This window comes from Erpetoichthys calabaricus, chromosome 7 (genome assembly GCF_900747795.2).
Source record: "Erpetoichthys calabaricus chromosome 7, fErpCal1.3, whole genome shotgun sequence".
Lineage (NCBI taxonomy): Eukaryota > Metazoa > Chordata > Cladistia > Polypteriformes > Polypteridae > Erpetoichthys > Erpetoichthys calabaricus.
The window spans coordinates 55,807-81,298 of record NC_041400.2 but is presented as its reverse complement, the minus strand read 5'-3'; the positions used below and the strand labels follow the sequence as shown (position 1 = coordinate 81,298).

At 43.3% G+C, this 25,492-nt stretch overlaps 1 protein-coding gene across 2 annotated transcripts; it reads right to left on the bottom strand.

Annotated features, from left to right (window-relative positions):
• Positions 1–8,553: 8,553 nt before the first annotated feature.
• On the bottom strand, positions 8,554–25,046 carry LOC114654536 (5,6-dihydroxyindole-2-carboxylic acid oxidase-like). Of its 2 annotated transcripts, none has more exons than XM_028805148.2 (10): positions 24,915–25,046; positions 24,701–24,832; positions 24,497–24,610; positions 23,282–23,640; positions 22,042–22,361; positions 21,703–21,907; positions 19,289–19,456; positions 15,128–15,307; positions 9,005–9,151; positions 8,554–8,836 (listed from the first exon to the last, which is right to left on the bottom strand). In XM_028805148.2, the coding sequence occupies exons 4-10, from the start codon at positions 23,634–23,636 to the stop codon at positions 8,622–8,624; spliced, it is 1,590 nt and encodes a 529-aa protein (XP_028660981.1). In that variant the 5' UTR covers positions 23,637–23,640; positions 24,497–24,610; positions 24,701–24,832; positions 24,915–25,046; the 3' UTR covers positions 8,554–8,621. The 2 variants fall into 2 exon arrangements, with proteins under 2 accessions (XP_028660981.1, XP_028660982.1); XM_028805149.2 differs by having other exon boundaries at positions 24,701–24,818.
• Positions 25,047–25,492: the final 446 nt, after the last annotated feature.

Sequence of the window (25,492 nt, the reverse complement as noted above, 5' to 3'; positions counted from 1 at the left end):
TAGACAGTAAGACGTTGGGAACTTTCAAAACTCGACTTGTTGTTTTTTTGGAAGAAATAAATGGATAGGACTGGTGAGCTTTGTTGGGCTGAATGGCCTGTTCTCATCTAGAGAGTTCTAATGTTCTAATGTACTAATGTACTGTAGACACCAATTTATGGAGACTTTCAGGTGTCTTAAGGTGTGCAACTTTATGAGGTCTTTGTTTCAAAATGTGCCAGCCACACATTCTCACTTGGGGATGGTTCAGGACTGCAGGCAGACCACTCGAGCACCCGCACCCTCTTTCTTTTGTAAGGCGTGTTGCAGGTGGTCTTGATGAAACATGGATGGATTTCTGTCATCTAGAAGGCAGCATATGTTGCTCCAGAATCTGTGAAGGCACCATTGATGCCTAAAAGCACACAAGTGCAGGTTACCCATTTGCCCAGGGCACTGACACAACCCCACGTCATCACAGATGTTGACTGGTAACAGTCCAGGTGGTCATTTTCTTCTTTGGTCCAGAGGACAAGACATGAATTTCTCCCAAAAAAGATCTGGAATTCTAATTTGTCTGAGCACAATACACATTTCTACTTTGTGACCAGCTGCCCAGATGCCTCTGACAGCCCTTCTGGGCACTGTTAACCTACTGTATGGCTCCCTTTTCACACAGGACAGTCATAAGCAGTATATGAGGATGTCTCTCCACATTGTGTTAAGTGGTAAAGGTTTGTCCCTGAGCACATGTGCTTATATCACTCATTGATGAATGTTGGTTCTTGACGACGTGCCATCCAAGGGCTTTGAGATGATGGGCACTCAGCTGAGGCTTGCATCCTTACCAATCACACACCAACATTTCACCAGTTTCCTTTTAATTCTATTTTGCACTGTTGAGGGTGAGATGCCCAAATCCCTTCTGATTTGTCTTTGCTTTTCAGTTGCACGGCCCATCTTTGCTCCTAAAGGACTGGTCTTTTCCTGGATGCAGCTTGTATACCGAAGCAGGACTCCAAGCACCTGATGAACATCATCTGTTTGTACTCACGTCATCGTGTGGTCTTTTTAACTCATTACTGGCCCTAAATTGCCTCATCCTAACCTTTTTGGAATGTGTTGCAGGCCCTCAACGGCAAGAATGACAAAATGAAATTTATCAAACTAAACACTCAATATCTGGTCTTCATCCTGTTTGTGATGGATTACAAGTCAAAGTGAATATGAAATCCACTGCTTTCTGTTTTTATTTGTATTTTCCATATCAACTTTGGGGTTTTAAAATAAAATTGCATTGAAATAGAACAGGGCGGCACGGTGGCGCAGTGGGTAGCGCTGCTGCCTCGCAGTTAGGAGACTCATCTGGGTTCACTTCTGGGTCCTCCCTGCGTGGAGTTTGCATGTTCTCCCTGTGTCTGCGTGGGTTTCCTCCCACAGTCCAAAGACATGCAGGTTAGGTGCACTGGTGATCCTAAATTGTCCCTAGTGTGTGCTTGGTGTGTGGGGGTGTGTGCCCTGCCCGGGGTTTGTTCCTGCCTTGTGCCCTGTGCTGGCTGGGATTGGCTCCAGCAGAGCCCCATTGGGAAATGACTGACTGAAATAGAATTTATAATTAGAGAACAAACAAATAACAGTATTAACGTAGACAATACTAATCACAGAATCAAAAATGACGCAATAAAGTCATGCAAAAGCAATCTGAACATAAGCTGGGGAGGAACCCTGACTTAAACATGACAGTGTGGTGGCTTTGTGCTTCTCTTGGCCATAAAACATGGAGGGCACAGTAGCTGGAGAGGGCCCGGGCTCAATGACATCAAAGGAAATGTCACACTGGAGTCTTCTTTTCAAATGGCCTTCAGAGTGACGTTTGATTGGCGATGGCCCCTCTGCTGGTCGCGGTCAGCTTACTGCTGTCCACATTAATCACAGATTTGACTCAAGTGGTTGCTACAAGACAGGTCCTGCCAATGGGACTCCCTGACACTTTTATTGCTTGTTGGTGCATTTCATCCAAAAGAGTGCATCTGGGGAGGTTTATTAAAGTAAACCGCTACAGATTTAGAATAAATGTTCTGATTCGGTAGCATTCAGTGAGTAATAAGAGAGCATCGACATGCCATGTCTGGGGAGGCTGCACGTTAAAAAGGTTTCATTCGTCTTGCCCAGACTTATGGTAAATGATGTAAGTTGTATTGTTATAAACACCAGTAACGGCGCACTGCTGTAACGATAACGTGCCGTGAATCCACTTGACTTTGGTCAGCGGCTGTTGTATGTAAAGTGCTTTATAAATAAAGTTGACTTGACTTGAGCATCCATAGTTTTCCTACTCTTCCTCTGTACGTTTACCATGCGTTTGCTCAGAGGTTGATGCTCTTGCTTCTTCCTGAGCTGCTCTTCTCTTCTCCACCCTAGCAGCCCGCTTCTTCGATTAAGTCAGTGTTTGTGTTGCGATTACTTAGTACGTTTTCCTTAATTTGTCACTTAAGCTGGCACTTAAGTCTCCAATCTGCCTCAAGAGTGATTTAAGAGATGTAGAGGTAGGGGAAGTGACAGTGAAGGTGGTAGGGATGAGAACGCCGCCCATAAACATGTGCCGCCCTGCTGCCCACTGCCGAGAGTTGATTCTACAGTAAAATAAAATAAAAATAAAAAGAGGAATAACCTTGGAGGTCAATCATCATCCCGAAAGCAGACAGTAGACGTCACATAGTATTTGTGTACCAATTTTCAGGTCAATCAGTCAAACAGGTGATTTAAAATCCTGGACAGCCACAGTAGTGTATTATAGAAGAAGATGATGCCAAACATCAGGAGCTAAAAAGGAGAAGGGCTTCAAACTATAGGTTTCAAGCTACATCCACAATTACAAAGGTAAGATCTGGACATTAAAAACTTACTTAAATGGGACAAATATGTGATAACATGGGCTTCTTTCAAAATACAGAATTTCAATAATTAGTCATTAAACTTTATGACAGGGACAGGTGAATAGGCACATGAGCTTAATACTGCAATGGCGCTGAACAAGTTATATCAGCCAGGCACGAGTCACCACAAGAAGGAGCTGGCATCACATCATCAGTGTCAGGAGCACCTATGGAAATGGCAGCTCTGCACGGTCACATGGGCTTTTTCCAACCTAGAGCGACAAAAGGCAAGCAGTCATTTTAAGGACAACAAGCCGCCTCAAAGAGCCATAAAAAGAGTAGAGAATCCATCCATTGTGGCGCTCTGTGCCGATGCTACAATACATAATAACATGAATCTGTTGGACATCTGCCTTGTAAAAAAGCGAATGTCTCAGTCTGAGTCACTAAAACAGTGAATGTCAAACCGCTGCTTCCTTGTAAGGGTCTTCCCTATGACAGATATGTTTTCATCAAGCGCTAGCTCAACATCTGCTGGATCCACAGCCAAAGTGTAGTAGTGGTCCTTGAGGCGCTCAAACAATGGATGAAGCTCGCCCTCCTTCAAAAGCCACCACCCTGTCTCAGACCCTGGCTTATGAAAATCCTTGTTTTTAAAATGCCGGCTAGAAACTCGGGTATGGGACTAACTGTAAAGTCTTCCTGGATAGTGACAATTCATTGAGATCAGGTCTCCACATCCGAGACAAATGTATGAAAACTAAGGGCCTTGTTGTACTTACTGGAAACTCAACATAAAGGTACAAAACGAGGTTCAGCTGTAGAGGTATCTGAAACCTCACCGCTGCAGGATGGAAAGGGGAAGTGACTGAGCTGGCTGAGATTCCTACTGTGTGCGTATGGCCTGTTAGGGACACGTAAATCTGGGGATCGCTCCGACTCAGACTTGTCAAATTGTAATTGATAATTCATGTGTTCTCTCATCTGTATTTTAGTTTGGGTGTCTAAAATACAACTAACCTCTCAGACCGTCACAGCTAAACCTCACAAATAAAAGCATCCTGCTGTGTCAAAGTAGAACATCCGTCAGAGCGCCACACTTCACGAAACCTGCTGGGCCTGTGATGTGGACTCGCCCACTAGAGTGCAGCTGATCGGCTGCGATTCTGGCAGGTAGGCCGTGATTAGTCAATGCCATTTTCATTAAACGCTACACCAGGTGTGACTGGCAGTTGGGGTTGGTGACCAAAAGGGGGAGCAAACGTTTTTGATTGTGTTGAACTTCAGGATTTTATTCACCAACTCCCATTCTCTGTGACACGTTTAATTACCGCATTGAAACAAATTTCTCACTCAGAAGGACACACAACATCTGGTTTAAGTGAAAATGTGTATTCAAAAGGGTAAGATTTGAGCTGATTGCAGGCAGATTAGAACCAAAGCCTGGAAACTAGAAGTGGGGGCCTGCTTCAGTGAGTTAATTTAGGATGTCCCTTAAATGCAACTAAACTCTTAAGTTTGCAGATGCAGCCTAAGATTCTTCCAGAAGCAGTTCTCAGAACTTCCTCTTTACTCAGAAGTTGCAGAAATTGACTGGTTCAGTCCATCAGCTCTCTGGAGCACATCCTCCTTGTCTGTCAACCCCCAGATCCTTAGATTGGAATGGCAGGTCTTCTCTTCACACCAACAGCAGCAAGCTAGCAGGAATGTGAAGCTCAGGACACTGGCCGCTACTGCCCAACTCTCATCCTGCTGCTCACAAGTCTATGAGAAAGAAGCCCCCAAAACAAGGGGCACTTGAGCTTTTCACAGAAGGAAATGGTCTAACAATGAGTCCACTTGAGCAGTCATTTTAATAGATGGTCATGTCCTCTGGCTTTGACCTGGTGGCTCTTCTTGTGCCTATGCAAGTTGTAATGCCTGGTCAGAAAGCTGGCATTAATGCTTTAGGTTACTCAAGTGCCACACTCGATTAAATCAAGTAATTGTGCTGTTCCTGTGAAAGAGTGCCCTCTTGTGGAACAATACGTGGAACACAGTTTTATCCTTGAGAATACAATAACATCTGCCCACGAACTCAGAAATGTGAACTTCGGCACTGACATATTAGAGTTAACCTGTAAATGTCTGAAACAGTGAATGCTAGAGGGTAAAAGCCCCCATTCAAATATTCTTTAAATTAAATTTAAATGATATTTATTTATCATAATTTCAGAGAGGCAACAGAATTCATTAATATTAAATATGATTTATGAACGTTTCAGAACCTACTGTATCCAATGTCTTTTCTTGGAGGGCCACAGCAGTGGTAACACAAAGAGCAGTCACACCAGGCCAACTCACATCTGGCCAATCACCTGACCTCACCTGAATGATGGACAACACGCAGTGTCCAAAGTGAAGACATCCCTGCCAGTAAAGGAGTAAGGGAACACCAGGGTGCTGATGTGACACCCATTACACCGACTGTTTATGGCGAATGAACACTTGGTGAAAAGTCAAAAGTCAGTCAGCCAAGCAGAATCCACGGCGAAGTGTTTAAACCGGGGCTTCTCGAAGTCGGTCCTGGGGGGCCACTCAGGCTGCAGGTTTTTGTTTCAGCCAGATTCATAATCAGTGATAACAGCCGCAAGCACTGATCTCATTTAGTTAGCTGGTGTTTTTGTTCTCTTCTCTTATTCTACATTCAGAAAATCACTGCAGCATGATTTTTACATTTAGAACTATTTCTGTTTTGGCTATAGATTTAAATGCTTAACTCTCTTTTGTTGATTTCATGACATTTTGCCCTTTCTCTGTGCAGTTTGCTCCCTTCATTGTATCTTATTTTAATAAAGACAATTAAAAATGAGCAGAGCAGACCCCCCAGGCACACATCACTGAATGGTGAAAGGCTGCAACTACTTTAGCGTCAGACCCACTAATTAGTAAACAACGGATTAATTAAACAATTAGAACACCTGGAAAAGCTGAATGAAAATCAAGATGAAAACTAGGGCTTCTTTTCTAATTTCTCTGTTGTTCCCAAAGCACAGAATCTGGGAAATAAAAGTTCATTTAATTCACCTAGGAGTTCAATTAAAAAGTGAAGTGGAACAAAAACCTGCAGCCACAGGGGGTCCCAGGACAGAATTTGAGAACCTGTGCTTTATACTGACCCTGAACTGAAGCATCCCATGGCCTGCTGCACTTCTTTGTGGCTTCAATGACTTTTGGAGTATAGGACAGTGCAGTCCGTCTGTTTAACACAGTGACCCACATTTACATAGCAAGGAGAAATGATGGAAACAGACCACCACCACAAAAGTAAATCTAACTCAACCAAGAGGCATGTGGGATATGACATGACCATCCATCCCATCTCAGGTCCAGCCACCACTGGAAAACCAAAATCATGTATGCAAGACTTATAGTGGAGGTGCTATCATGACGTGCCACCATCTTCCATTTACTGAGTTCCTTTATAATGAAGGAGAAGAGCAAGACGCTGTCCTACATGCTTGAAGTTCACCAGTACACATGGTTGACTGGCTGATCAAAAACATCATGGGGTGAGCAGGAGTGAAACCATTTTTCCAACTTGAAATGCCACCCATAATGGGCACTTTTCCCCATTTCAATATGCCAGTGCTGCAGACCATGGAGGTATCAAAACTGGGCTGCAATTGGCAGATTGACTTTCTAAATGGGCCAAATAGATTTCTTTAAACCTTTTCAATGTTCTTTCAGGTGGATGAATGTGTCTGCATGTGCTCTGAGATGGTCTTCTAGAACCCACCACACTAACTGCCGGCTTGTCCGAGTGGTGACTTCACTGGACGTTTCTTTTGGTTTTACTGTCCTCATCACCAGACTCATCTTTAGAGACTTACTTTATGATATTGTATAAGGACACTTCTCTCCTACCGATTCTATGTTTTTTTTTTCTTTGTTACTTATTATTATTCTTTTTATCTTTTCTTGTAACTTTCTCTTTGATATCTTGTAAGGCACTTTGAGTTCCATTCTTTGTTTGAAAAAGTGCTACAGAAATAAATGTTATTGTTGTTAACATCTCAAAGAAATCATCAAGGCTTCATCTTATATTTAAAAATTCTCACCAACACCACTTACCTTGTGCAGGTCTCTTCACTAAATGAAGTCTTCATGCTAATTTACAGCTCCCAGTTTCATGGCAGGCCAGGCATCAACTTCCATCTTTAGTTTCCCATCTAGGAAAACTTTCACTCTGCCACCATGTGTGCACTGCCATGGCTCACTAGCAAGGTGGCCTGTGCCTTCATCTTGTAGCTTAATGCACAGAAGACACCAGTCTAAGAAAGCAAGATGGAGTCTCATATTCATGGTGCACATTTGTCTTAAATCCCTTCTTGAAGAGCACTCAATGGAATCTAAATATGTGACCCCTTAGTACAAACGCCCCTGCCACCTCTCTCACTATACAGATGCAGCATTCATGGCAGCAACTTCCCAGACGGAAAGAGGGGAGCGCGACATCCTCCTCTACCCCAAGCTCGTTAGAAGTGTAGAGGCTATTCGGCCAGATGCAGAACCTGCAAAGGTTAGGATTGTTCTTGAGATTATAATAAAGGCGAACACAAGGAGCCCCATCCAAGCAGCTCTTAGTTATTTAAATTGGCATCTCTCAAAGCAGCAATGAAAAGAAGTTCACTGATGGAGGTCTACAGGTGGCTTACAGTACCGGCCACCCAACTGAAATCGCACGCCCTTTTGGCTGAAGTCAATGCCTGTACAGAGATGGCGGAAGTAGAGACCATTGCCGTTTAAAGCAACTCCTGAACTGCCAGCCAGCTCCTCTGGGGCAGAGGACTACAAAAATGTTGGTCAGCGTAAACAGGTGCATTCAGAGTGCAGGACGCATTGGGCAGGGGTATCAAGCTCTAGTCCTGGAGGGCAACCATTTCCAATCCAAATCCAAGATCTGACCTGATAAATTTACCTGGTCATATTTTGACTCACATTGCATGGCATTTTCCTGCTAATTAAGGGTACAACCTAAAAATGCAAATCAATTAAAACTGGCAAGGAGTACATTCTGTAATTAAGTGTCTAGAAGCCAGACCTGCAGCCATTGTGGCTTTCCAAGATCCAAATTTGACACCCAGATAACCCCACAAGCATGGCACCAGAATAAGTCCCACATATCTTGAACTTCCAAGCCAATTCTGTAGATATAATCTCCTTTTAAACTTTGCTTGCAACTTTCTCCAGCAATCCTTGAGATGTTAGTCACAGGTGTGGTTTAGGCTTCATGGCTGAGCTGCACGCTAGACAGGAAAGACGCGAGGAGCATGCAAACAAGTAAACAAAATGACATAAAATGAGCAATTAGACAGTCCTTATTCAAGTCTGATAATCATCTACAGCCCTGATCTTAACCAGGCATATTATTCCTAATTATCACAGACAGACAACTGTCACTACTAGTACAGGATATGGAAAGGGGCATGACCCCCAAGGATTGTGGCCGGAGGTCAGAGTTTAACTCCACCCATTCCACAACCTACAGCAAGGGACACTTGTAATCCATTGGCTCTTCTGGTCTGCAGGCCAATCAGAATTTCTTTGGCCTAATGAGTTAGAGAGGGCGTTGTGCTCCCTCTATTGGCACAATAAGCAAACATCACCTAAAACTATTATTATTTAAACAGGCAATGAAGAGGCAGAAGAGGAGAGATTAGGGGACTCTGGTCCATGGTTTAATAAGTACAACAGTTGAAAACCAGACTCAAATGTAATAAAGGGTTAAACAGCAGACTGACTCTTAGGATGAGCTTGGCCATAATCTTCAGAATAGCGCTGATACTGGTCTCCCAGAAGAGGCTGGTGTGATTCAGTTTTACCACGACTGAAGGACTGGGTGCGCAAAATACACGTAGTCAAAGCAAAAATGACTGCAATCAACATCAGCAATGCAATGACAGCAATGGTTATTATCTCTGTAAGGCTGAAGGGACGACCTGAAGGTGTGAGAGGAGACAAAGATCACATGCAAGAGCACGAGGCAATTTAAAGAATTGTCCATTAAGAAGTCAACAACTAAAGCACCAAAAAAGGATCATTTTCACCACATGACAGTGTAGACCACTACTGGCCATTTGCATGCTAGCAATCAAAGACATACTCACTTGGCCACTGAACCTCATAGGAGTAACCCAGATTTTCCGGAGCGGTCACAAACATTTCCTCATTTGTTACTGGAGGCCAGAATGGGACCATGTTATACTGCCGGTTGTGTCCAATTGGTGCATTCTCCAAAGGATAAACCGTTACAGCTGATTGTCAGAAAAAGCAAAATTAGATGAATCTCTTAGGTTCTCTACTCCACTTTTCAACATGCGTTGCATGTACAGTAGCTACATGGCTAGTAAAGGCCAGATTAGCATTAGACAAACTTCCTAGGAATTGTAGGGCAACACAAGGGTGTAACCGCTCAAAGACGCAGTTTGTATTCATGAGAGCAGAGGGCTGTGCACACTCTGTACATGGAAGGGTCTTGCCAGTACAACTTGTACCGTGATACAAGATCCATTTTGTTTAAGAACAGACTAGACCACACAGTTCGGTTCTATCGATTCACTTGCCATATCCGCTCTACCATTTACATTCACTTTCCTTGTGGTGTGTGGTGGCAAAAGCCCAAGAGTCCTTTGCAAACTGCACCACCCCAATGAGAAGCCATAAAAGCACCATCCCAGTGTCCAACTGTCCCACATTTCATTTGGGGGAAGAAGACCTTGGCATTACCAGTTTATGAATAAAAGAACAATGATATGATCCAATGTCATGATCAGTCAGAAGAAAAACTTCATTAGCTGAATGAATCAAAGGCCAAACAGTGACAGCTGAATATCCAAGGCGTGTGTTAGCCTGGATGATCTCAAAACATCAGCAGACCAATGCTCCCTGTGCTACTCTCAAACACTGAATGATTTCTCAAGAACAGCATTTGCTGCATTCCTAGACATGGACACAAAGAAAAAAAAATGTGATTCATGGATTATGTTTTAAAGTAGTCCTTGGTCTTCTGGATAGCAGTATCCTAAATACTGTACATGGGTTATGAACTGCTCCCACCCGAGGCCTCTAAACACAAGTAGTGGGCAAATTAAGTTTTCCCCTGTACAGTTGGGTCCTTCTCCAAACTTCTCACCCAAGTGTTGGTTTTCACAAAGGTTGCTGCTTCATTGTTTACATCTTTTTGTCAGATGTTTCTATGGTATACTGAAGTAGAATTATATGCAGTTCAGAGGTTTCAAAACATCAACATTTGGGGTCCATGGCCAGGAAACTCCCCAGACCTTTAATCCCACTGGGAACTTGTGGTCAATCCTCCAGAGGCGGGTGGTCAAACAAAAAGCCACCAATTCTGACCAATGCCAAGCATTGATTCTGCAAGAAGGGGCTGCCATCAGTCAGGATTGAGCTCAGAAGTTGATTGCCAACATGCCAGGGTGAATTGCAGAGGTCTTGAAAAAAGAAAGACGGGCCAACACTGCAAATATGGACTCTGTGTGTAAACGTCATGTCATTGTCAATTAAAGCCTTTGAAACTTCTGAAATGCTTGTAAATTTACTTCAATATACCATAGAAATGTCTGACAAAAAGATCTAAAAAGACTGAAGCAGCAAAACATTCTCAAAACTTTTGGCCACAACTGCAGGTTCGCCAGCACTGAGGTCCCAAGAACATGCAAAGTGGAAGAAGGTGGCGATTGTGGAATTAGTTCAATTAGGTTGGTTTAGTTGTATTTTAGGGCCTGCATGCCATTTTTAAAAAAAAATATTGCTATAATAAATTTGATTGCTCTGGCAAAATACCAAGTAGAAGTAAACCGACGTGTCTTTTATATACAAGATAATTACTTAAGATTGTGATTTCTAAGCTAATTTTGTGCATTTATTTTTACCTGTCACCCCTGGTTGTTCTCCTAAATTTGATTACTTTGGTTGACATGGTTTTGAGCATCTTTAGGTGTATTAAACACTCAGATCTCATCTGCTACCATTCCTAGCCACATCTTATTTGACACCTTTGGCCTTTGCCGCTCACTAGCCAGCCCTTCTCCAAGTCTTTCCAGCATCAAATGTTTTTTCAGTTCACTAAGGAGGCTTAGAAAGTGTGGGGATCATTGAAGTATATTGAGAGTTGATGACAGAGTCGAGTGCTGTGACGGAGATAGATGGAGTGTGCAAATGCAAAGCTTTCAGGTTGATTTAAAAGCCAATTTCAACTTTTCTTTTACTACAAAACTGGATTGAGCATGCATTCACTTTTGGGGAGGGACTGTGGCACGATTCATGCAACTTTACACTGCGATTTCAAGTTAACCTGTTGTGGACCAATGTCCAGATGACTTCATAAATGTTAACTCACAGATTTTGTTCATTTCTACAGGCAGTCTGCACCTTCACCACCATTTCTGTTTTTTATAAACAAATGTCCCTATGTTCAAGTGCAGTTTTATTTCTGGTAATTTAGATTAATTTATTTTACTGTACAGCATTAATATCCCATATATTCATTTACAGAATGTGCTTCTCAGCAGCCAATGTCTGCATTAAGCTGGTCATTCCCTAAACAAAGCTGACCTAATATATAAAAGCAATGTTCTCACACAACAATCAGGCTTTTGGGAAATCTTGGCATTATGCAGTCCTTTTGAAATACACTTAATGAGGATGTAGTTAATTTAGCTAGAATGGAATCCGTCACATTTTTTCCCACTTTGCGTTTGGGTCTACAGGTAGCTTTAGCAGTGTCCAAGGCCACTTCTAACCCAGGAAAAAAATTTAGGTCTTACGCAGTAGTAACCCAGCAATAGGTTTAAACCTTTCCCAAACTAGAGGGGATGTTGTGACAAAAGTTTGCTGGCAGAAGAGGTCATCCACCTGGAGCAAAGCCCATTTGGGCCCAGCCAGGATAAAAACCTCAGGTTGCTCCTGGAAAAGGTGTTGGCGAGATCAGCAGGGGATGCTTATCCTGGATCTGAATGTGGATCCCAATGCCAGAGTCCTTTGAAGGAGACAGATGACCAAGGTCCCAATTCTTAGTGGTCACAAAAGATAAAACAGCAGGGTGCATCCCAATATTCAGGCTAAACTGCCCACCATTGCCTAATCATCGTCTCCAATTGGCTCCATCTCTTAGCACCTTATAGCTAATGTGTGGGGAGTGTAATGGTGCAAAAATGGTTACCATTGCATCATCCAGGTGGATGCTACACTGTTAGCTGGTGGTTGAAGGGAGTCCCACCCATTAAAGCACTTTGAGTAGGGACTATATAAAATGTAAAGAATAATGCATTCTGGTTAGAGGATACCAGCTAACATTTGTCCAATGACCCATGGTGGCCTTCCCTGGTCATCTGACTGAATCACATGGCAGTCTCCCATTTAGTGTTGTTTGTAGACAGGACGTATATGGAGAAACCAATTTTCCTCATCATGAAGTAGATCAGTCGTTAGGTGCCAAGGTAATGAAAGCAGAGGAGTTCATTTCATTCCGCCTTTTGCACAAAGTGGAGTTTCAGCAAATTTGAGTGGCATTGTCACCCACGGTTACTGCTTGGGTTCCACCAAAGGCTTGAACACTTAGAGCATCGGCCGACAACAAAGCGAGACACCACATGTTTAACCAGTTGATGATGGCTCCAGTTCTTAAGCCAACAAAGCAGATTTGCCAAATTTAATTGAGCATTTGGTAGGGTTAGGGTTAGCAAACAGCAGAATATTGAGGTCTATTCAGAGTCATATTAAAAACATAGGAGGCTCATTCATTGGAATATTTGGCCTGTCAAATGATAATAAGAAAAAGCTCAATTGAAGAGCTCAGTTCCAAAATCAGCTAAGTACAAAAGATACATTTTGGAGATAAATAGGAAAATCTGGGTCCATAAGCAGATTTTGAAACTATATAGTGCTGCACTGTTGCAATTAACAGGTTTTGAAGCTCAAACATATTTTCGGCGCATGACCAACTGCATGAAAAGTCACAATCACGTGTTCAGTAAATTTTACCAAAAGGTGTAATTAGCAGATTTTGGAACTCGCATCTTCAATTACTCCCAATGTGTTTCAAATAAAAATCAGTTTTGAAAAGCACTTGACATGGCACAAACAATCCACTGCACAGCCCCCCCCCCCCCCCCATTTGCTCTATGACAAGTCTTCCCCTATGAGAACCACAAATCTTGCAATAAATCCACTGGACTCCAAGTGTGAAGCACTTTTTGATTTTCCAGACTGGTTTAAGAACAGTAGCCTTGAAGATGTGGCATTCAATTCCATTCAGTTCTTGCACCCTCTACAAATGCAGTTTAACTTCACAAGCCATTGGCTTCTAGTGCTGTGCCTAGGGATGGGAATCGAAAACCGGTTCTTGTTGAGAACCGGTTCCCACTGTTTCAATTCCTTGGAATTGTTTGCCATTTTTGCAAACGATTCCCCTATCGATTCCAGTCGCCTCGAATGACGTCACCACGTTGCATAGCGTCATTTACCCAGCAGGAAACATGGCGCCTTAGCGGCACAAACGCTCAAAAGTTTGGTTATACTTTACAAGAAAGGATGACAACAGGGCAACTTGCAATACTTGCAAAGTAGATATTTCATCAAAGGGAGGAAACCCTACAAATTTGCAAAAGCATTTGCTCACAAAACATGCGATAACCTTAAATGAATGTCGTGTTTTTGATCCGCTCCGGACTAGTGAATCTCAACCCAGCAGCAGAGGTAACGTTTGCACGTCCTCTCCCGTTAATACGGCAGGTAACTAATCAACTAACATTGCATATTATGTTAGCACGATTTGCCTTATTGCAAAACCTGCTATTACTGTGCATTGCATTTAGATGACCATGACGAGAGAGACAGACAGACAGAGTCTGGCTGTCTCAGATGCTGGCAGTTCGCTGCAGTCTGCCGGTAGCGTCTCCTTTCACTGAGGCGGGGAAAAGTAAAATGACACAGGCCAGGATAGACGAATGTCACCGAAGTTTGTGGTAAAAGGCTTGCACCCATTTGCCACAGTAGATGCCCCCAATTTTTGGTAAGTGAATGTGTTTAATTGTAGGCTAAGTCAGGGAATGGCAGAGTTGCATGTTCTCCTCTTACCAGATGTTTCATCCATTTCCATTTATATCTCTTTTAGAGAAATGACAAAGACTCTGAACCCGAAGTACAAAGCCCCAAACAGAGACAGTTTAACCAACCACTTGATCCCGGTTTGGTATGCGGTTGAAAAGGCAAATCTGATTTCTGAGCTGAAACCTATGTTGAAGGCAGCTGTCACTGCAGATGGATGGACAAGTTTTAGTCAAGATCATTACCTCACAGTAACGCTGCATTATGTCAGGAATGGCCAGGCTCAAGAAAAAGTCCTCAAAACCAAACCAGTGTACCAGGGACAGTTGTAGCAGAGGAGATTGATACCATACTCCTCCAAGATCTCATCAAAGACAAGGTTGTGGCCGCCACTGTTGATAATGTGGCCAACATGGATGTAGCTGTCAAAATAGTTGATGGTTGCAGAATTGCACAGGGCACAGTTCCATTGGACTTGAGTTGACTGTATTTGTTGCTGGCTGATGTAGTTTTATTTTTGAGTGCTCAGCTCATATATACTTTTAAAAAGGAGAGTGTAAATGTTACTGGACATTCTTGTGTAATTGCCACAGAATAATTTATGTTATACTTTGTTGTTGCTACAGAAGAATATTTATTATTATTTTACATTTACACATTTTTTTCTAGGGACCCCGTGGCACCCCATCAAGGAGCCGTAGGCTGTGGATCTCTTAACATCTCACTGTTGGGTTTGTAAGGTCATGCTACTCCTAAATTTCTATCTTGTTCAAAGATAAGATATAAAACAAAGTTCTAAGCTAATCGACCTGTGTGTTCGCCTTTTTTAAAAATAAGAATCGATTAAGAATCGAATTGTTAAACAGAATCGAAAATGGAAATCGGAATCGTGACAATCTTATCAATTCCCATCCCTAGCTGTGCCTCATGGTAACGCAGAGGCAGCTGTTGAATTGAAGTTCCATTTAAATAAAAGTTTGACGTCAAGCTATTGACTCATGACAGCAATACCAATTTCAGTAATCACTTCACATCAGATTGCCATTTGAAACACTTTCATCTCTAGAATGCAGTAGACATTCTGCCTCCATGACGGACCCCTACAATAAAAGGTAAGGCATTCTAGAACCCGAGCTAAGCCACATTTCTGACAATACTTTAGTTACCTGGGCTGTATCTTCGGAGCCACTCATCAAAAATAGCATCTGTATAAACATGTAGCAAGACAAAAATGGGATCATTGGGAGACAGGTGAGTTTGCCCTCCAGTTCCATTCAAAAACAGATGAGCGAGGTTGTGCAAACTGCGGACGGTTGCATTATACGTTCCACTGGGCTCACTGTACCCTGTGGGGGAGAAAGACAAAAAAACACATACACAATTAACAAGTTCTATTGTTCTTCAAAAGCATAAAAAGTGCAAGTGGCTGATCAATCCATCCTGCTCAATAGCAAGGGCTTCTCCAAACCAGTTTGCTTCCCATGAAGCCTACAAGCAAAGTGAGCATATTATGCAAGTTTGAATACATGTCCCATGTACTTCTGGATGAAACCCCACAATTCAGAAACTGGTAAATTGGCCTTATTTGAGACCTGTTTTGGAGCCATCCTTAGACCATCCTGTGGGCTCCTAGCTCTACAAGCAGATTTTGTGTTAATTACAGCAAATTGGCCGTAACTGTCCCCAGGATGACAGCCCATTAGTCAGAGTGCTCTCCAAAAAGTGGAGGTAGTAAACTTAATGAACGCCTGAAGCCAAAACTGAAGAGGAGAAGAAGCATGAAGCAGTCCACATTTGTGCAGGGACAAGACACAAAGTTTAATGCAATATTCAGCTCAGTGGGGAACCAGGGGACCTTTCTGTAGGGGCAGTGTCAAGAATCATCTCAAGAATGAAAGTCAGCCATTCCCTGTTTTGGGCACCTCACAGAGCCAGGAGCTTGAACCTCCTGGTTGTCCTACTGGGTCTGTCCAGATAATGGAAAATTACAGCAAAAAAGGACTTTATTAGGTGGATGGACCACGCACAGGTAGATCTTTTTATGCTAGTGAAAACACACCTAGAGAGCTGGAGAGGGTCCAGTGCACAAGGTGAACATTAATGAAGTGAAGAGGTTAAATATGTGAGCCAAGCAAAAAGCCTAAAGGCTGAATAGATAAGATGGTCTCCTCTGACCGGCTCTCCACACTGCAAGCCAAGCCAGCGGAGAGTCAAACCTTAGACTAGGATAGAGTGGCACAGGTTTATGTTGGCAATTACTCTAATGAGAAGCGTTGGTACAAGACCAACTCTACACCAACATTAATAGTGAAAGACAAACCCCAACCTAGCTAATTATCTGTATATGTCTAAAGCAGAGGTTTTGAAGAATGGCATACTGGCCTACACTCACTTAAAGGCCTGTGTCAAGAGACTGGCATCATCCACCTTACTAAAAAGGATAAGTGCATGTCCGTCTGGTCACTGTCATTCCAACAGATAATGCACTAAAACTTTGCTTTTACAAATCCCACACCAAATAGCATATAATTATATGAATTGCATGATGCACGGCAACACTTAATCCTGGTGATCAGATGGATTTGGACCCGCTTTAGGTTTAGTGAGCCTTGGGTTAGATCAGAGTTAGTTCTGCAGATGTGACATCTAAATGACAAAGGCTGCTTTAAAATTAAAAGGTGGGTATAAAGGATGTTGAATTATCCACATTAGGAAATGAAATGGTTGAGGGGCTGTTGTGGATTATCTAAAAAACAACAAGTTAGTTTGGCTTGAGCCCATCTGTCAAGATAAAATATTCAATCGCAATGGAAAGCTGAACTAAGAAATAGAGACCCAGGGTGCAAAACTTCATGCAAAGGTCAAAGAACTTCCTGATTTGGGCCAAGGCAGAAGTGGAGAAAACTCAAGAGGACACATGTGGGTCAGTACTTAAATCTGCAGAGGACATTGAAAAACTGCTGTGACATGAAGCCAATAGCCAACGAGCGATTACTGGGCAGAACTACTGACCAACGCAGAGGAGGTGCGTCGAATTCTAAACCTCCGTCTTCTTTCAGTGTACACCACTTTTGATAGGGATGGTGGGCGAGAGAGAGAGAGAGAGAGAGAGAGCCCATTTGGGACATCACAAACATAACTGAGAGGTCAATTATGCAACACACAGAATGAGAGGCATGGATATGTTGAGAAGGTTTGCACTTTTACAGTACTGGCCCCGTTAATGCCTGTTGTACTGCTGTTGCCTCTGGTCTCTAAAAATTAATCTTTTTGACAAATTACAAACAAATTGGTTAAGCAGCAAGAAACCTGATGGATTGGCCATTCAAAAGGAAATGGTGATCAGGCATCTTTATTTAATAATTTGACTAGCATGCAGAGGATCCACAAACTGACATTGCGGATTTATAAGAAAACCATGCAAATACTCCCTTAGCATCAAGGCATTTTACTTCTCTCTATACCCCTTTGTGATCCTGCAGATGTTGTCGTCCAACATGTCAGAAGCTAGCTAAAAACATTAATAAAGCTTTCAGAGAGTGAATGTTTATGTAGGGAGACCAGTGAAAGGCATCAAATGTGCCCAGTCAATTTTACTGAATCAGCCCGCAATCTAGGAGTTATCTTTGACTAGCATGTCATTTAAAGCGCATATTACAAAGTTGTCCAAAACATGTTTCTTCCATCTTAAAAATGTTAGGAAATTAAGGCGCTTTTTAAATAAACAGGATTCTGAGAAACTAATTCATGCATTTATCTCTAGTAGGATTGACTATTGCAATGCGGTGTTCACTGGATGTTCAAACTGTTCTTTATACAGCCTCCAGTTAATCCAAAATGCGGCTGCGAGAATTATTACAAGAACAAGAAAATATGAACACACAACTCCAGTTCTTAAATCCTTACACTGGCTCGCGGTTAAGTTTAGGGCAGATTTCAAAATCCTTCTTTTAACATATAAAGCATTAAATGGTCGAGGTCCGGCTTACTTGTCTGAACTTATCATGACTTAAAAACCTGAACGCACATTAAGATCAAGATGCCGGTCTGCTTATGATTCCAAGGATTAATAAAATAACAGTGGGAGGTCGAGCTTTTAGTTACAGGGCCCCTAAACTGTGGAATGGTCTGCCTGCTACTATAAGAGATGCCCCTTCGGTCTCAGCTTTTAAATCCCGGCTGAAGACTCACTACTTCAGTTTAGCACACCCTGACTAGAGCTGCTGATTAACTGTACAGACTGCATCTCTGTTGTTAGTTATTAGCACTTAAACATAAGTAACATGACAGTTAGAATTGTATACTAACTCTCACTTATTCTGTTTTTCTTCTCGGTACTCAAATGCGGCACTTGGTGCCACGGCCCACCTGCCAAGTTGTTTTGCCTGCCTAAGGAAAAGTCATCCCAGATGGAGGATTGCAGGAATCGTGGGAAAGAGGGGTCCTTTCATCGGATTGGCTGGCCCAGCACTGTTTCAGCCGTGGAATGGCCAAATGGGGGAGGCAGCTTGAAGGATGGAGGTCTCCAGGACTCTACACCAATCCAAATCTTATTATGGGATATATCATTTACTGTTAAATTCTGCTCTGTACTTCTAAAATTTATATTTTTTATTTCTTACTATATTGAGAAATTGTTCTGTGTACTGCATTGTATTGTATTGACCCCCTTCTTTTGACACCCATTGCACGCCCAACCTACCTGGAAAAGGGTCTCTCTCTGAACTGTCTTTCCCCGAGGTTTCTTCCATTTTTTCCCTACAAGGTTTTTTTGGGAGTTTTTCCTTGTCTTCTTAGAGAGTCGAGGCTGGGGGGCTGTCAAGAGGCAGGGCCTGTTAAATCCCATTGCGGCACTTCCTGTGTGATTTTGGGCTACACAAAAATAAACTGTATTGTATTGTATTGCCAAAAGAACAGGGGCACCTGGTGATGGAGCTGCGCTCCATACAGTACACAAAGATTGTAGATGGGCAGTGGGAGTCACCTGGTGGGCCTGCAGAAACCAAATGGCTTTGGTCCTTCTGAAGGATTGACATTTAGCTTTGCAGACAAATGGTCTGCTTTTCAGCTTTACACACCCCTGCTCCTCTTCACGTTTTGCTCATTTCCATTTAAAAAATAAATAAAATGCTACAAAAAGGCACTGCAGTCTCAACAGCATGTGGGATGACCGAGGAAATCAAAAGGGACTTCATGTTCAATGGGTGGAGAGGCCACTCCTATAGAAGAGCCATGTCAGCTACCATTCCATTACACACTGGAAGTGTTGGGGTGTCCGACGCAACTGGCTTGGCAGAAATGGCAAACAAATGTTTTGGCATTTATACCTTCAATTGTATTACGGAAGCTCATTGAGGAGGTAGAGAAGAAAGGTGGAGTATCAAAAATCGCAACTTCTAAACACTCTGCAACATCTTGGGGCTCAGGGAGGCGTTGTACCATTGGTCTTCCAATATTCCCACCAGGATTGCGTAGGATAAAATTGGTCTCCGTGTCTACAAGAGTTGGGAGAGAAAGTTACAATTTTGTCTTTCCAACAGAGTAATACATACACACACACACACCCACACGGTAACCACAGATTTGTGAAGAAAGGGAAACATTGTCCAAACCCCATGTAATTTCAATAACGTTTACTATGAATGGGATGTTGTGTCAAATAAGCAAGCAACATCAAAAGGTCAATAGTCATAGTCAGCTTTTACAGAACTATAAAAGGCCACCATTAGCTTTTTTCATTCGGATGTCCAGAAGAGAAGTGCCATCATGAAACCACAGTCCTCATGGGCCCCAGTGCAACTGCCCTGCCCTCATGGGCTATGGATAGGCCACCGAGTTTAACATGAAGGACAGTCCTGGACTCTTAGGAATCTTCAAGGCAGCAGACCACATAGTAACACCACCAACAGACTGCTTTGACATCACCGTGGCCCTCAGTCACTTGACCTTGGGAGGTTTAGAATACGGGGAGCCCCTTTCAATCAGCCCCTCATCTCCAGCAGCTTCCCAAAGCCTTCACATTCAAACAAACTGCAAATTTGAGTTACTGTGTACAGTTTTAGCCTCCAAGCCCATTTTGACATTCTGTTCATGGGTTGAATGTAAACCAAGAAACTCCGTTCCACCAACCAACCCCACACACGTTTAAAATTTGAACCAGAAACCTAAACAACTTACAAAAAAACTTTCAAAGATTGATCAGGACAGACAAACACACCTCAAACCAGCAGATCAACCACTTGATGCCGTGCATGGACTCTCTCTAAGTCCCTACAAACATCTCACTGGAAGTAAAATGTCCTCTCACTTTAAGTACATTAATGGGGGCTAAAAGTGGGACCGTTTCCTACCCTCATTGAACACCACATTTCTACAGCACCTTTCCCAGGCTCAAAGCACTTCAATTGGCATTGCTAACTAACCATTTTCCAGATGTTCAAAACCCTGGACAATAGAAGAAACCTCAACCAAGCATTAATTGACATGGTGAATCTGACAGCACTGTCATAAGAGGACAACAGTCAGGTATTTAGAGTTTGGATGAGAGAAAGTAAACTCTACAACAAGAAAAAAGTCTAAAAGCACAAACCCATGAAAAGGACTCCGTCACCAAATCACTCCTCGCTTGGGTTAAACAGAATCACGTCAGGCTGCTCAAATTAGATATGGACCCCGAGAGAACATTCTCCTGGCACTGATGGCAGTCAGTGTTGCCAAATGAGCCCAACAGCATGGGTGGGACTCACGGGTCTCCTAGAAAACCTAAGGAAATGGCAGAAACCTCACAAGAACAACTTACAGCTCACCAACATGGCAGGTCCTTCTACGGCTTTCCATGACCTGCAAATGTCAAAGACCTTCCTCCGACTTCTCAATATGGTCGATTCCTAAATTATTAAAATTTGAGTTAAAAAGTAATGTTCCAGAGCTTTGTTCAAAAGTGTCAAAGACTGAAGTCTGCAAATCTCGGCTACACCACCATCACAGGAATAGAAGTTGAAATCCATCATCAAGAACAAGTGGACCTTGTTATTGGCCGTTGTGACCACTTTTAGACACCTCTTGTTAAAAAAAAAAAAAAAAAAACACCGACAAGCTGGCAGGCAGGGGGTGAGGTGCACACCACCTCCTCGGGCCATTGGTGATGGAAGTGAAAAACTGCAAATATTATAAAGAGGTTGTGTTTGTGGAGGATTCTCCACCTTTATAGATCAGTGTAAACCAAGAGCCAACAATGGAGGGGCTGACATCTGTTCCTAAGATCACTTGAGCGGTCACCTCAGTTGATTGAAATCAAAGTTTAAGCCCACTGTAGCCAAAGGGGTACAGCAAACCTGTGCAGATGTTCCCCCCTTTGAGCACCACATCTAGAGTTTTACACTAATGTTACACTTCAGATGCTTTCTTAATCCCTTTGATCTACGAATTGGACTTTATTTTTGTAGATTTTGCTCATAAATTAACTTTAGCATGCAAGGCTACTGGGGGAAGCTTGTCAGAAGCAATTATGTGCTGCAGGATTAGCCGCCTAGTAGGATTAAACATTTTCCCCCCTCAGACAACAGGGGTTTGTCGATCAAGAGACAAAATTCACCGCAAAGGTCTTCCTATACTGTGGACTATCATGGAAGCTCCAGTTAAACCACAGCTAAATGGGAGAACAGATGAGAAACAGGACTTGGTGTCCAAACCCCTTGACTTTTTGGCGGTGAAAGACCGGAGGCGATCAAGAAGGACTTACTGTTGCATATGGTCCCGAGTGTATCATAATCTTGAACACTTTCACAAAGAACATTCCACCTGGAGAAAATGGAGTTGGGACTAATAGCATTGAACTCAAAGTTGCTTTTGGCACCAAAGAGGTCATCAGTGCAGATGTCACATACAGTCCCACCAATGGCAAAATTCCAATAAGGCAAGGCAAAGGTGGGATCCTGCAGCATATTCTAAGGGGACAGAGAAGCATATTGTAATAATAATAATTCTTTACATTTATATAGCGCTTTTCGCACTACTCGTATTGTCAGCTCAAAGTGATGACAGCCCACCAGACTCTCTCTGCTGCCTGCTTCAGGGTTACCTGCATGTCCCTTTCAAGCTGCATCAGATGGTACCGATGCCAGGTGAGGAACGCGGGGCCTTCATGCGAGAAATCCACACCTCCAAAACTCTGTTCTTCTCCAAGGAAGGTTTTACTAACGGAATAGTAGTGTGTCCATACAAAGAGGTTGTAGATGGAGATATTTTGAAATTGTGGGCTGTTTCCATCTGGGCCCAGGATCTGTGATCGCCGGCGAGTGAGAATGACCACATCTGGATGGACTGTGCGTTTGGCAAGATCCAGTACATTGATAAAGCGCCTTTTCTCATCAGCACTCAACTCCATCACATTGCGCCTGACTGGATTTAAAAAGAATAAAAGTGAAAGACACACACAGATAACATGGCGTATTAGTCACAAACGCAGGCACTTCAGATATACAAGAGCAACTTTGTGGTCAGATATTGACAAGCCACATGCCTGGTACATGAAGAATGTGTCATGTATGACCATCTGCTTGCCTTGCCACCCAGAACCACCCTGCACCCACTAAAGGGCATTTTTTTCCCCCCACACTGCAAGGACAACTTTGAGCCCAAAAACATGAAAATGTTGGGGTTACGAAAGTGGAGTCGACACTCTGCCCTCTTAAGACTGGTTCTTTAACGGCACTTTTCTGGGTTGTGTGGTTCTTGGGAACCTTTTCAAAGACCAAATTTCGTGTGGTAATATTTGGACAAAACAAATCTTTGAGCACATGGCAGGCAGAGAGCAGGTTTCCATAACGTTGAATCCTGCCAGGTAGCCTTGTGATTGTATGCAGTGAGGGTCCTTTAAAAGGCACCCGTGACCTCTGGGAATTTCTTTGAGAATCAGAGATGGTGCCCAAGTAATTCATCAGAGCTTTGTCAGAGGAACAGCTTTAAGGGCTTGGGACAGCATCAAAGCCACCTGAACACCATGCCAGCATTCAGCTCTGCGTGTGACCTTCCATTCCTCTAACCTGCATGCCCACGGTGCCTTGAATCTGTCCTAGTAACCTAGAATAATAAATACAGTAGATACATACTTGGTTTAACTGCTCTCTGTGCCCTTGTACAGCTATTCCTTGTTAAATAAGGGATCAGAATGTCACATGGCGAATCAAAGAGGACCCCAACAGGTCTCTGGCTTATGAGGGGACATTTGGAACTCCGGCTCGATGAGAACACCTGCTCCGGTTTAGAGACTGTGGCCATTCGTAACGAGTTTTGATGCAGGACTGAACCCAGCAACTTACCGACTACAAGCCGCTCATCACAATTGGGGCCCGAGAAGCCCGGTTTGCAGACGCCACAGTTGAACCCGGAGAAGTTGCCATTGCACTGGCAGGTCTGATTGAAGAAGGCCAGCGGCCAGCGCTCTCGATCATCTCTTCCGTCGTGGGGATACTGAGGCCCATGAGGATGTCGATCTGCGTCCACGTCGACGCACTGCCCTCGTCCAAGAGAGGATCCGCAACGGTCCGACGGCGCCCCAGTAAGAGACGGGCAGCATTCGCCACTCCTTAGCGCGTCTGGGGTGGCGCACTGACGCGGAAACTGGCTGGAAACCAAAGTCACGAAGAGCGCCGCGAGCAGCCCTCGGGTCCACATGACTCTGCGGGAAGTCGTGCAAAACAAAAAGTGTGGGATGGGGACATCAAATAAGGTACACATAAATATAAGCGCATCACCCAAACAAGCGCCCCTTAAACGATCAAAGTCCCGTAAAACGATTAAGTGACAAAGTCTTTTTGTGACACCCACTTGATTACTAAATGCGAGCCAGCAACATGCCGAGTCTGTTTTCACTGTCACATGAGCGCAGGAGTTGCTGCCAACCCAGTCAGCACTTAACGCAAAGCAGGAACCTCTACACGTACAAGTGCGGAGCGCAAACTTGGCCGTTTCGAATGAAACCCTTTACTCCGTTACCTCGGCAAAGAGCGGAATTTAAACGTAAAGCTGACCGCCCACATTACTAAGCGCAGCCCGCTCCTCTTTATATAATAAATGCACCCCCTTAGTCGCCCTATTGAAGTCCGCTTGTACTTGAGCAAATGCACACTGGGATGCCTCACTTTAAAGAAGGGAATTTATTATGGCTTTGAACTTTCCAGTTAAACGAATTCAAAAAATCCGTTTACAGACTCGAGATGTTTGGAATCGAAACAGCAGGCGGTCGCCATCGCCTATTTCTGTCGGATACCCGTTAGAGTCTGCAATTCTGGAAACTATAACTCGCAATTTTTTTTATTCTAAGCGAGCCACTTGAGCGAATCAATTTTGTTCTCTTGTCCTGTCACACTTGTTTCCAAACAGCCCCAGACGGAGAGCAATTTAACGCAAGTGTTGAGCTCAGGTGATAGCCGCGAATTGCACGCGTGAGGCAATCAAAATAAAGACGAAAGCTCGACCCCAAGACAGTAAAACACAGGAGTTCAAAACCAGCTTACCGGTAACGCACGACTTACCAAGAGAAATGATAAAGCAGCAAGGCCGACGGTCAGCTCGATCGTGACAGCGCAAAAGAATCGGCGCGCCCTTCTGCAAATGTCAGCGACAGCATCCGTGGTCCCCACAGGCCACTGTTAAATAGAAGAACTAAAATTAAATGAAAAGAACTTCACCTCCCAACGTTAAGTAACAATCTGAAAAAGTACAACACGCTTACTTACACCCACCCAGACGACCCACTCTAATCCCTTGCTCGGCTCCTGCGTCTTCCTGCTTTAAATACTTAATTAGCGCATGACTGCCTGGATTGCTGATCTCCTCGTGATCGCCATCACATTCCTTGTAAAGTAAGACTAAATCGGTTAAAAAAGAAAACAACTTAAAAAGGAAAAAGTAAAACACTCGAATGTGTATCAAATTCATTTCAAAACTCACCAATTGGAGGAAATTAGAAGATAATTGAGCTGCTGCTGCCGCCGGGCAGCTCGTCCTCCTCAGCTCCGGAGAGGGTGGCTGGTGACTGTCAGACTTCGGCCTGGCGATCCCCGGAAACTTCTAACCCCAATTCTCGAGTTTAAGATGTCATTTGAATGTACCGTTTTTCCACCCTTTTCATTTTAATCTGAAAAGTGCACACCGGAGTTTGTCTCAGCACTAATTGTCAATTGGATACAAATAGGAAAGAACATGCTAAAAGGAAGTTAAACATTCAAAACTACGGCAAAACTTCATTTCAGAATTTATTTTACATGCAAACACCATTTTAGCACAGTCGGCTAAAGTCAAAATAGAACAAAAAAAAGACTAACTGCTTAAACAGAAGTCAGTTCACTGGCCCACTGATCTGTGAAGCTGTAAAACGCAACTCTGCAGACACAGAGCGACCCCAGATGGGCGCCGTAACAGGGAATGTCTGGGGAGTCAGGACGATTCTAAGGGCTGACAGCGATCCTTAAAACTATTGGAACATAATTTTACTAGCTAGTTACATAAATTCCTACCTTGCGTCCTGT